Genomic DNA, 11,920 nt, shown 5'->3' on the forward strand with positions numbered 1-11,920 from the left:
CAGTGAAGAGACTAAACTAGACTCGAGTGGATATTCTACTTCCAGGGGTCAGGTCTGCTTTTTCTTCTCTTCTTCTCCCCCATTCCTTCTCGAACTTCTCGAATAATTTACTTGGGAAGATCTACCTTGGATGCAAACCTAAAGGATTATCTACAATTTCAATCCTTTATTTTGGACGTTGAACAAGAATTTTCTTCAGCTCTGCGCCCGGCTGCACTAGGGATAATTTCCGAGCCCGCTTTGATCCCCGTCACCTTTCCTGTTCAACTCTTAATTTTTTTTTTTTTCTATTCTATTTTAATTCCGATCTCCCTCAGAACTATCTTCCATTTGAAAAAAAAAGGAGCTCTCAAAAGAAAAGGGAAAAAAAAGCATGCCTCGTTCATGAAAACTTCAATCTTGCGCCGAGAATGCGACCGAACCCACAACCCATCTTCATAGTCATAGGGGACACCAACCGACATACTTGAGGAAAGTGATATGGACATGATGGCACTGGGCTTCTCAGCCGCCGCCTCGGGCTCCGACGTCCATTCCAACCTAGGCTCGACACTGGCCGCAACCTCTTCCTCGTCCCTGAGTTCACTCACGGATTACTCAACATACCCTATAATGCGCCGTGGTGACCGCACCTACTTTCGCGACCCGGAGAACGTCTACCCTTTGCCCTGCGATCTGCCCGAAATCCACCGCCAAAGCCTGCGCACGTTGATGCTGCTACGCGTCCTCGGCGGCCCATTTTGCAACCCCCACTTAGCCAATCGACCCCCCAAACGCATCCTGGAGATCGCATGCGGGTCCGGGCTGTGGTCTGGTCTGTGCCACGAATACTTCACCCGCAGGGGCCATCCCGACGTGGCCTTTGCCGGCATAGATGTTATCTCCATCGCGCCGGATCTGCGCAAGCAGGGTATGAACTGGCAATTCAAACGTCATGATCTACGCCGACCCCGCTTACCCTTCCCGGACGACTATTTTGATTTCGTGTTCATTAAAGATGCCGGCATGTGTCCTTCCAGTCCGGCGCAATCTGCATCGGGTTTGAGCGAGCCCCTGCGCGTGCTGAAGTCTGGGGGAATCCTGGAGGTGTGGGATTCGGATTGGAGCTTCCGTTCGCTCCTGCCCAATCCGGCTCCGGCACGCAAGACAACCTCGAAAGAACAGGAGATCGCCGATGCAACGGCTACTTATACATTCTCCTCCGCCACACCATTCACAAGAGCGCAGAATAAGTTCGTGGTTGACTATAACTCCTGGGTGGAGAAGTCGTTCGACCGTCTGAAATTGACAGCGCTCCCGTGCGCAACGATCGGTCTATCCTTCAACTCCGAAGTGGACTTGTTAGAAAATGTTGACAGTCGCCGCGTTGCAATTCCCCTGGGCGACTTGCGCTGGGAGCGAGACGGCCAAGGCAAGGATTCCAAGAACCGACCACGAAAGGCCCTGACTTCAGAGCAAATCTCCATCCGGCGCACGGCTCTTCTCACCACAATTCAAATGATTGAAGGGCTAGAACCACTATTGATGGAGTCTAGCGGAAAGAGTCGCGACGAATGGGACCGATGGTGGGCTGCAATGACAGCCGACCTCTTGCAGAAAGGCGGACTCGCCAGTGGCGAGTGTCTTGAAGTGAGCGCCTGGTGGGGTAAAAAGAAATGAACCCCTTGAATCAATTTGGAGTTCCGGTGGGCAAAAGTCAAGTAGCGACCATTCTGCACTTTGTATTGGTGATACCCCCAATTTTATTTCTGTCTTTCTGGGTTTCTAACATGCATATGATCTGAACATTTCTGGAGTGAGAGCCATTGGAATATTAGGCCTCACTTCCATATCGCTTTTTCAGCGTTCGGTACCGCTTCAAATAGTACCTGGGTTTTTTTTTATCCTGTCAGTTGCCATCAACGCAAAAATCTTGTGATGGAGGTCAAAATAGTTCTTGCATGACGCCATGATAATGAGGAGTGAATCTATGCACGGTGTATCTAGCCAGACACTACCCCATTATGGGTGCAATGTATAGAGAGAATGACATGTACGAATGATTCCACCGTGCTTCCAAATGATTGTAATCCAGCAATATCAACAGTAAAACGAGGATGGTCGGATGCGGCAATGCGATATAGAAGGTAGGGAAAGGAGGGATGTAGGGACAAGATCTTACAGCGCTTCCACTTCTGCATTAAACAATTAGCAACACATCCTTAACCGCAGCCGATGGATATGAGATCCAGCAAAAAGGGCAGCACCCACCTTTCTTCACAAACTCAGCCCTCGCTATTCCCTTGCGGATCTGCTCATCGTCGGTAATATGAGTCTGACTTGCAAACGCACGGTGTAGGCGATCCCGGAAATACTGATAGCCAAGGGGATATTCCCGTCCTAGGAACAGAAGCTCTATATCTCGGGTTATCAGCATAGAACAGGTGACCGGCTTAAAACCGAAGGGAAATTCCTGGGGGGTGCAAGTCGCTGCATGACGCGTACGACTTCATACCTTTGTAGACGTTAATGACCTGCCGGCGCAGCTCGGGATTTACCATTGTTGCTCCATCCAACAATGATTGTTCTGGTAGAGAGTTGATGATGGTAGAGATGCGGTGCAACGAAGGTAAGCGGCTGAGAAGCTTCCAGGCTTCGGGTGTTATCGGTGACGTGCCTAGAGGAGTTATCTGCATAACATTGTGGATTTCCAAGGTTGCCATACGCCATGTGCTACCTACGTCTGAGGCAATTTAGATATTTTGCTTTTCATTTTATATTCGGTTTATATTCATTCTATATTCACTTATGAAGCCAGAGTAAGACATATTTTGAAATAATATCAATACACCCCTATAGTCACGCGGGGTTCTAGCCGACTTAACCTCGGAATACTGGCCCAAGCTTCTGGTTATCGGTTATCGGAGAGCCGTCCACCTACAGCCCTGATGGAACTGTCTCTCCACGACTACACAACATGCTTCCTCAACCAGCTTTTCGAGTGCAGCTATCTGCCTCAATCTCTCTGTACTCGAATGGCACACGTCGTCTCTTCTCTGCGACTTCTGCAGCCTTGAACGGCCAAAACATCCCCATCCTCGATTCGGTCTCAACTCCGATCAATCCACGATGGCTCACAATGACCAAGCGAAGGATTGGAAAGTGCATGATGTTTGGGATGAACCCAGCTCAGATTGATGAGGGTGGCAAGATTTTGCAGCAATTGGCCAAGGAATGGCGGGAACTGATCGCTGGAAGTGAGGGATTCCTCACGGATAAGAAACGGCGCAGTCTGTATCGCCATAATGTGGTTTGGGGAGAACAGGTATGAGCTCGGAACTATATTGCTTGGTCTATATTCTGGATGAGAGTCATTGATGCTAAGTCTGCTTGTGGTGGATTAGGATATTATGGTGAGAACATTCATGCCCCTTACCTGTTGCGCTAACTGCATGGCCTATCTTGGATTCTAGACCAAAGCTAACCTCGATAATAGGGTATGCACTGTCCCTTTACTTGGAATCTGCTCCTCGCCAATTCATCTATCATACCGTACTAACTAGTGTAAGGTCACGTCAACAACGTTACCTATGTTCGATACGCCGAAACAGCTCGTGTGAACTGGACGCGCAATATCGGCAACTATATCGATACCGCAAATAAGAAAGAATGGATAAACATGCTTGGTAATACGGGTATCGGACTCATCCTGAAGAGTATCAAGGTGGACTACAAATTTGTACTGTATCCCTGAGACCCAAACCCAACACCGCTGGACAGCAGTAGGGCTATATACTAACTACCATTTAGCCCATGGAATCTCCAGACAAAATTACCGTCTATCAAAAGTTGATTCCAGACCCGTCTAGGCATCTTTCAGCCCAATCGGCATTCCGACTCGAAGTCATGATCTTGTCTGAAGCTCACCAACGCCCTGCTGCTCGTTGTTTCGAGGATATCGTCATCTATGATTACAAGAAGAATGGCAAGACTGTCAATATCCCGCCCTTTGTCATGGAGCAGTTTGAGACCATGTGGAAGCAGCAGGAGCAGGAGAAGGTGAACTGGAGGCAGCAGATTGCTAATATCGAAAATCGGGTCCGGAATCTTGAGCTTGGAAGCTGGGATCGGGCTGATGCTGTGGAGGACAATGGGTCTGCGTCACAGTAATTACAACTGGGCAGAAACATTAAAGAGAGGATCATATGTGGCTGCGGAGGACTATATTTCCTTGTCATCCTTTCGGGCACTTGATTGACGGCTGCGGCTCTCTGCGCTTTGTACATACGCATTTTAAGTCTCGATTATACCTAGCTGATAACACACCGGGCGAGGAGGGGAACATGGTCATATTGTTAACACCAGCAGCAGCAATTAACAACATCTCACTTCAAACATGATGGGCCAACTTGGCTTGGGACTGGACTTAACCCAGGCGTAAGTAGTACAAGATAGCAGCAGGCTTGAAGGTGTCACACTATGTATATAGCTAGCTTGGTTTGACCCGTGATCAACAGCAGCCCTAATTCATGATTAGACTGCTGTCTTGGTTGCTCTCCAGGCGCCAACAATGAATTGAACCGTTGTTTTAGGGGCCGATATTGTACAAACATCAGCTGGCTGGGTGTATCATTGATTTTATTTATATCGCCGAGAAACCGTTCGTCTACGGCGCAGTCTACCACATATATGATATAAGGGTCGCACCAGTACAAATCAAAGCAAGACATTAAACCACCTTGCAACTCCACTGCTCAAAGCTTCAACCTCTTCGCAATCTCAATCCCCTCTGCAATGGATCCCACTCGGGCGTCAATCGCATACCCTTCACTCTCCAACCTTTGCAACTCAGCCGAAAGCTCCGACACAGGAAGGGTGAAACTCTCAATAAACTCATTATCCTCAAGATCGGGCTTTGGATTCTGATTTTCCGGAAGAGACATGTCAACTTGAACATAAACCATGTTGAAATTAGCATTGCAGAACCCGGGATCTGGATAAGAATATCAAGTCAGCTAATACTCAGCGGTAAGACGAACAATGGGGTCACGAACCATTGTACATGATACCAGTAGTTTTATCAGCAACACCAATGTACCCAGTCTCTTCTTTCAGCTCCCGGACCGCAGTTTGCTCAATTGTCTCCCCTGCGTCGATCAACCCTGCAGGGAGTTCTATGACGACTTGGTCGATTGGAGGTCGGTATTGTTTCTCCAGGAGGATCTCAGAGCCATTCTTCTTATTCAGAAAAGCGACGATGTTGACCCCATCGACAGGGGACTCTGTTGGTCTTGTCTACGATTTGATTTGATTTGATTAGATCGTAGTAGTTTGATTTATATATAAACTCAAATTCGTACCTGGCGCTCAGCGGACTCCCAGTCTCTTCTAACTCCGTTGGGATCGATGTAATTTGTTTTGACTAATCTTTTCCACTTGGCTTCTTCGGAAGTCTAAAGGCCATAAGTAGCTGAGAGCATAGTCGGACTAGGAACACATACCAAGGGCTCTCGTGAGAGAAACGTGGACTTGAGGTTTGGCATATTATGTATTGACCCCTTAGCTTTTCAGGATAGCACTACCTACAAATGGATAGGTTGTCAGAATTGTCCCGGTTGGTTGGAACCTTCCATGGCGGGCAGGTGCCCGCCGCGGGACACAAGATGACTAATGTGCTGCTGGCCCCGGGCCCCGGGGCCGGGGGCCTGCCCAGCGACATGCCCAGGTTGACAGCCTTCGGAGTGTTAGTTATTTGCTTTCTAACCTAACTACCGTATCATATTATTTTTACTCATTTCTCTTTTAAATTGGAACTTCAAATCATCTTCGCCCTGGACATTGCTTTTGGGAGACGCTTCCTATGAGACAGCAACACTATTCCACACGCATGACAGTGATATAATCGCACATCTGCTCGGTCCACATGATTTCACTTGTATACAACAATGGGGTCAAACCTTGCGTGGCTGTCTGTGGCAATCATACCATTCCAGCGCTGTCGTTGTTTTGAGATTTGAAAAGTTCACCTGGGCGTGCTCTGGGGTTTACCTGTTTCGGTTAGATTTGAGGAGAACGATTCATATATGGTGCCCGGAAGAGTCACTTGAAACGTATATTGGAGTTTATACGGAGCCTAGTCATATGAGACTTCGTTGACGACATGGCATGTCTACGGATATAGTTAGGTACGTATGTAAGTACACAGGTATCTACATACAACCTTGGAAGGATTCAGGTGTAGTAGTAATTTGATAACCTCACCGGCCAGGATCAGCCAAAAAATCTAATCTTGATTCAATTTAAAGTGAACATTATGCGGGGGATGGAATATGAGCCTCGAGTCAAGTATAGAGCATCTTCATGTATTGTGAAAAATCTTATCTATCCCTTGTTCATTCCTTGGTAGTTGTATGTATGGTTTTCTTTCCCTACAATCTCTATTGCCATTACTGGATGAATCGTTTCAGATAACTTAAGCGAGCTTCGGGTAAATGGGCCATATCTTTTTGATACATTTCTACTTTGAGATATACTATATACGCAGCATACATGTGCATACCTGTGCACATAATATTTGCTCTCAGTTTCCCGGTGGTTCAGCCCTGGAGGGCATTCAATTGGGATACATACTGACTACATGCGGCCAGAGTAAACTCTAAAAATATTTGCCTCGTGAGCCACAAAAGATTAGATTGATCAATTGATTGGACTATAAATGGTGTGAGAGTATAAAGCTCTTTATATAAACCGAGCAATGTTCGTAAGTTTAGCTAAGGTTTTATAATTATTACGACCGGAGATCCTGCCACACCAGGAGGCGAGAGCCGGAACCAGTACGGAGTAGGCAAAGCGAAACGATCGACCTTAAAAAAGCCGAAGTTTATCGGACCCAAGAAAAACCCGGTTCTAAAAGAGACTAGGGGGACACGCTAGTGGAAGTGCCGGGCAATTTCTCCAGAGTTATGTACCCTACTTTCTGAACTTTGGACTGGAAGATCTGGAAACCCTAGAAGTCTGAAAAGCCAAAGTGATGGAGAAAGGTGTTACGATATAAGTGCTACGATGGTAGGGCTCACCGCATGCATAAAAATAACCTAAGCCATCACCAAGCCCGGCCGTCGGGCCGATCGTTACTAAGTTTGTGGCTGATCTACAAAACCCTCCAGGGCTGCCAAGTCCGGGTATCATATTAGGAGGGGGAGGATCGGAATTGGCAAAGGCTGTACGGTGTAATTGCATAGATGTTCTAAATGACCATCCTCTTTATAGTGTACATAGTAAATAGATATTTTCACAGCCATATCCTCAAATATCACCTTTTTCGAGATCTAGATTTATATTCGTACTCGTATAGCAAAACCTGTGCGGAGCCCTTCAGGAAGATGCACCAGATAGCCGAGCATGTGATGATCCCAGCAAGAATGTGGCCAACCCTGTTGATCACACACGTTCGAGACACACAAGGTTAGATTCCCCATACTTACTCCCCATGATGCTCTCCATGCTCGGGATTGCGTGTTCATGCCTGCAGGCGCATTTACCTGCAAAAGCAAGTCTCCTAATGGGTAATAACCAGCACCATGATCTGAGAATTCGTGACACATATAATAAGTCCGGCGTAAGGATGACCCCGCAGCAGACGGGTCAAGAAACGGTCGATCGTCAATCCAGTTAGTCAGTTTGACAGCAAACCTTTAGGGACCAATGATCTGAACAGGCTTCCAAGTTGATCTGTACATCGTCGGTAGTACTCCATGGTCACTAGCTTATCAGCACTAGTCAAACCCCGTTTGGAAAAAGTCCGCATAGCGCCGAGGGAACGGAAACCACTCGGTATCGTAAAATTGCCTGGATAAAAGCGAAGATACGCTTAGGATTGGCCGATGTGTAGGTATCCGCGTTGCAGGACTTGGCAACTGTAGCCGTTGTAGCTCCTAGGGGGCGTGACCTGTCAAAAAAAAATCCTGGAGTATTCATAAGATATGTTGTACGGAGGTGTTCAGAGAAAGAAAGCTTGGCAGTTGGTGCTGGATGGGATTTTCCATGCAGAAACTCCAGATCGACAAAGAAGCCACGGGAATTTATTACCAGGAGCTCTCTAAAACTGAATTTGCAATCCGCAGTCATCCAAGTACACAGTACCGAAATGAAATAGTGGCGGATGGTATTGAAGCTAGGTACCGCCTACCCGAAAAGCATTGGAGATCGACACTAAATGACAATACCAATACCAATTCTGTTTCTTTTCGACCTCATACAATTCCACCTGGGCACTTTTTCCCCTTCACGCTTCCACGTAAGAGCCTCGTCTCTTGTCCCTCTCTCTTTTCCTCTCTTTCTCTTTTTCCTTATACATTTACTTCCTTTTCTTTCTCCATTTTCATTACAATACCAGCCAACTCAGCACCATTTCTTTCCCCCCACTATATTCAATTTTAGTCCGTTTTCGCCTTTTTCCTGGTCCCAGTCCTTGGCTTCATCCCGCCAAGCTGACTCGGACCTGGGTTTCGGGCTCCCTCGTCCATGACACGCTCCGCTGCATCTAGGAAGAATCAGAGCAATCGGCAGGAGAATGGCCTTGTCGGTCCCGGCAAGAAAGTAACCAAGCAAAAGTCAAGCGGCCATCTCAACGGCAATTCGGGCAACGGCTCTGCTACCGGTCCGGGCGCGTCCGCTCACTTCGATTTATCCTCCGTGCGGTCGACTAGCGATACGGCCGTAACATCTCCGACAGTTTCCGGCAAGGGGGGAGATAGCACGAAGGCAGATGGCAATGTGCGTGGGATGTTGAATGGACATAGCAAGGGTGGAGAAATGGCAGCCGCACAAGAAAACGGCGATGTCGCCCAGAATGGTGGCATAGCAGGTCATGCCTCTCGCAACGGAACCTCGAAACGATCCGGATCCAATGCCTCGATTAACCCGCTCCAGCTCGCATCCACCATTCTCAAATCGTGCCCCATGTACGACACCATCGCCATCTTGATCTTTTTGCTACAGCTTCCACCAATGGTCTTGACTCTAGTTCAGTTCTTGTTCGCCTCTTTGACTTTCATGCCTCCGAGTGGCGCCGCCGCCGGTTCTTTGTCGTCGAACTTCGATATTTTTCAGGGTCCGGCTGGGACGCCATCTCTGGGGACGATGATTGCGATGGATGGCTTTTGCATACTTCTCTGGGGCCTCTTCATGTGGACATGGGCGCAAAACTTTGCCATCGATCTCGCTCATGTCCAGGTTGCTATCACGTTGGGTGGCGGAGGTTCCGGGAAGAACGGTGGGGTCAATGCTCTCTGTGTCGGAATTGTTCTGCTTCTTCATCTTGTTCGCAGTAAAGGCATCCAGGACTTTGTCTTGGGTCATCTTGTCTCTGCTAAACTGCTCAGTCCCGATCTCCTCTCTCAATATTCGCACCTGCTGCCCGCCGAGTTCCGACGGTCCGAAGCACAAACATCTCCGAGCTGGCTCCGCAGCCTTCTTGCAGTGCACATCCTAGCACAAGCTGGAACCGCCATGGCACGACGTTCGATGGCTAAGAATCGGTCACCGACACCGTTACGGACCGGCAAGCGGGGAGATACGGAGGCTTCTGCGGGGTCACAAGGACAAGCTGATTCTGCTCTGGAATCTGCTGCTAGTGTTTCGTCTTCCTTCGTGGGACCAGATGGTCAGCTGAAAGATGGAAAGGATCGCTTCACATCAGCCAAGAAACGCAGACGACAAGCCAATCAAGTTCGGAGCCGACAGCCGTTCTGGGCTGCGCTGGCCAGCACAAAGGTCACGGTAATGAGGGAATACGAACATTCACGGGCTGCCTCTAAAACAGCCCGCAATCTCACAATGACGGAGGAGGATTTGCAGGGTGTTTCTCTCGACGACGGGTTAATATGGATTACGGATATGGATAGCTCTTCGATCAAATTCGCCGCAGGTGAATTTACCGATGACCCCGCCGTGTCGGGTTCCTTTGAAGCCGGCCGTTTGGGAGGAGACATGGAACCGTTCTACGTCTGCGTCAACGGTGCGCTCTGGGCTACGGCTTCGATATGCAGGGTTTCAGATGCCAAGGGGCCGAGCGTTGTCCAATGGCGGGGCGAGATCGCTGGACTCGCCCCCAACTGCGCCTACACATGTGCATTTGTACGAAGCGATACCGACGAGGAAATTTGTGCCATGAGTGTCAAGACGCCTACGACGACTGACACAGAGCAAGGTAAGTTCATGTTAAATAACAACATGTCTTTTTCAATAAACTCATTGCTTGAACAGTCATTTCCGCGGTATCGACACCCCCGCAGCCGACCTACCGTCCATCATCGCCCACGACGACGCTCAAGAACTCTATCAGCAATGCGGAATCCAAGTTGAATGAAAAGCGCAACCGTTTGAAAAAGACGAAGAACGACCACAAAGCTGTTATCACGAAAATCCGGAAAGAACTCGAGAACTTTAACACCCGCCTCCACAGCGGGGGTGATGAGAATCGCCAAAAGCAGCGTTCACTTCAACTGGAACGAAACATCCGACAAACAGAGGAGGCCACTGCAGTACTAGAGGTACAACTTGACAACATGGAAAATATTCCTGAGGAGGAGATGGAAGAGTGGTCGGCGCACAAAGCGGATTTCGAACGTGAGGTGGAGCTTTTCAATTCGACGAAGGAAGAAGTTACTGCTGCTCGGGCAGCTGCAGCTCAGCAGGTGGCGGCACTGGAGTTGGAATTGACTCAGGCTATCCAGAAGCGTGAGCGTCTCCAGGGTCGCCGCACCCGGGTGAACGAACAGTATGAACGTATCATTTCGGCCAATGCCCAAGGGTTGAATGAGAGAGAACGTCGGGCTGCCGAACAATTCGCCAGAGAGCAGGACCAGTCAAAGATGGAGACCAATTTCCATGAGCAATTCGCGAGCATCAGCCAATCTGTACAGGATTTCCAGCTACGCACGAGTCAACTATGGCAGCAGGCATCTGCAATTGAGCAGTCCATTCAGCAGCAACAACAGCAGATGCTCCTCGAGTCTGGTCCTCTCACCCCCGAAGGCAACTTGCCAGGCACTAATCCTTTGCCTGAGACCAGTGGTCCGTCGTTCAACCTATCTACGTCCACTGCACATAGCACTCGATCTCTGTTGGGGGGTCTCAGCTTTCCTGCGAGGTCTAGTCCACTACAGATCTCGTCTTCTCCAGTGCACGAAATGCCGTCAAATCCAACTAGCCCTTCGCAAGACCTTCCCTTCCTCCCACAGTTTCCAACCTCTCCCGTCGGCAACGTGGGCTCATACTTCGGGTCGGACATCAACCACCGAGACCGTTCGTTCTCCAACCGCTCCACTCGCAGCAGTCAATACGGCTCCGACTTCTTGGACACGAACCGCTTGCCACCTCTCCAGCTTGACCTGGCGGAATTGCTTGGTGAAACCAAGCCTCGTTCTGGGTCCGATGGAAATGGGTTCCTGTATCAAGGTGGTCGTCCGGTTTTGAGCCCTTTCCAGCGAGCAGTAAGTCGAGGTAGTGGCACTGGTAGTGGTAGTGGTGGTAGTGGCAGTGGAACCGGCAGTCCGCACTCGTCGCGAGACTAGTTCTCGTGGCGGTTGCTTCTGTGGTCTCATGCCTAGCCGCGCTGTCAAACCGGTGCTCGATCTCGATTCCATGCTTGTCTTCCGAGAAGTAGCCTCAAGTTTTGTGCGTTCGTGCTTTTTGGTTCTGTCCGGTTGGATACCCGCATTGTGCTAGTCAATCTCTTTCTCGTTGGCTTTCACTGGGATGGCTCCTGGTTTCTTGGGTCATTATGATTGTGTGGCATGCATCTCGCGATGAGATAGCAACTCTATGGATTCGATCGAAGTGAGGTACATGGCAGCTCTGTTCCTAACACCGAAAAACAAAAGTGTTCTATACTCGGTTCTTGTATACTCTCTCTCACACAAAAAGCGTGGACGCATCA

General features: G+C 49.0%; 5 protein-coding genes across 5 annotated transcripts; 3 read left to right on the forward strand and 2 right to left on the reverse strand.

Annotated features, from left to right (window-relative positions):
- Positions 1-480: 480 nt before the first annotated feature.
- On the forward strand, positions 481-1,659 carry N7537_007551 (class I SAM-dependent methyltransferase; the record flags this gene model as incomplete). Its single annotated transcript, XM_056898606.1, has 1 exon — positions 481-1,659. The coding sequence occupies one exon, from the start codon at positions 481-483 to the stop codon at positions 1,657-1,659; it is 1,179 nt and encodes a 392-aa protein (XP_056750682.1).
- A 154-nt stretch (positions 1,660-1,813) lies between these two features.
- On the reverse strand, positions 1,814-2,540 carry N7537_007552 (electron transfer flavoprotein regulatory factor 1; the record flags this gene model as incomplete). The annotated part of the gene is made up of 4 exons (XM_056898607.1): positions 1,814-1,868; positions 2,162-2,174; positions 2,251-2,394; positions 2,495-2,540. 4 exons carry the CDS (start codon positions 2,538-2,540, stop codon positions 1,814-1,816), a joined length of 258 nt encoding a protein of 85 aa, XP_056750683.1.
- Positions 2,541-2,956: 416 nt separating this feature from the next.
- N7537_007553 (thioesterase family protein) lies at positions 2,957-4,149 on the forward strand (the record flags this gene model as incomplete). The annotated part of the gene is made up of 4 exons (XM_056898608.1): positions 2,957-3,304; positions 3,476-3,485; positions 3,549-3,718; positions 3,790-4,149. The coding sequence occupies 4 exons, from the start codon at positions 2,957-2,959 to the stop codon at positions 4,147-4,149; spliced, it is 888 nt and encodes a 295-aa protein (XP_056750684.1).
- Positions 4,150-4,733: 584 nt separating this feature from the next.
- N7537_007554 (uncharacterized protein) lies at positions 4,734-5,540 on the reverse strand (the record flags this gene model as incomplete). The annotated part of the gene is made up of 4 exons (XM_056898609.1): positions 4,734-4,972; positions 5,034-5,274; positions 5,340-5,432; positions 5,481-5,540. Coding segments are annotated over 4 exons (633 nt in total), but the record flags the coding sequence as incomplete, so codon positions are not given.
- Positions 5,541-8,502: 2,962 nt separating this feature from the next.
- On the forward strand, positions 8,503-11,555 carry N7537_007555 (uncharacterized protein; the record flags this gene model as incomplete). The annotated part of the gene is made up of 2 exons (XM_056898610.1): positions 8,503-10,189; positions 10,246-11,555. The coding sequence occupies 2 exons, from the start codon at positions 8,503-8,505 to the stop codon at positions 11,553-11,555; spliced, it is 2,997 nt and encodes a 998-aa protein (XP_056750686.1).
- Between the last annotated feature and the right edge of the window lie 365 nt (positions 11,556-11,920).

The sequence above is a fragment of the Penicillium hordei genome (genome assembly GCF_028827395.1).
Source record: "Penicillium hordei strain IBT 12815 chromosome Unknown utg000004l_segment0_segment0, whole genome shotgun sequence".
In the NCBI taxonomy this organism is placed as follows: Eukaryota; Fungi; Ascomycota; class Eurotiomycetes; order Eurotiales; family Aspergillaceae; genus Penicillium; species Penicillium hordei.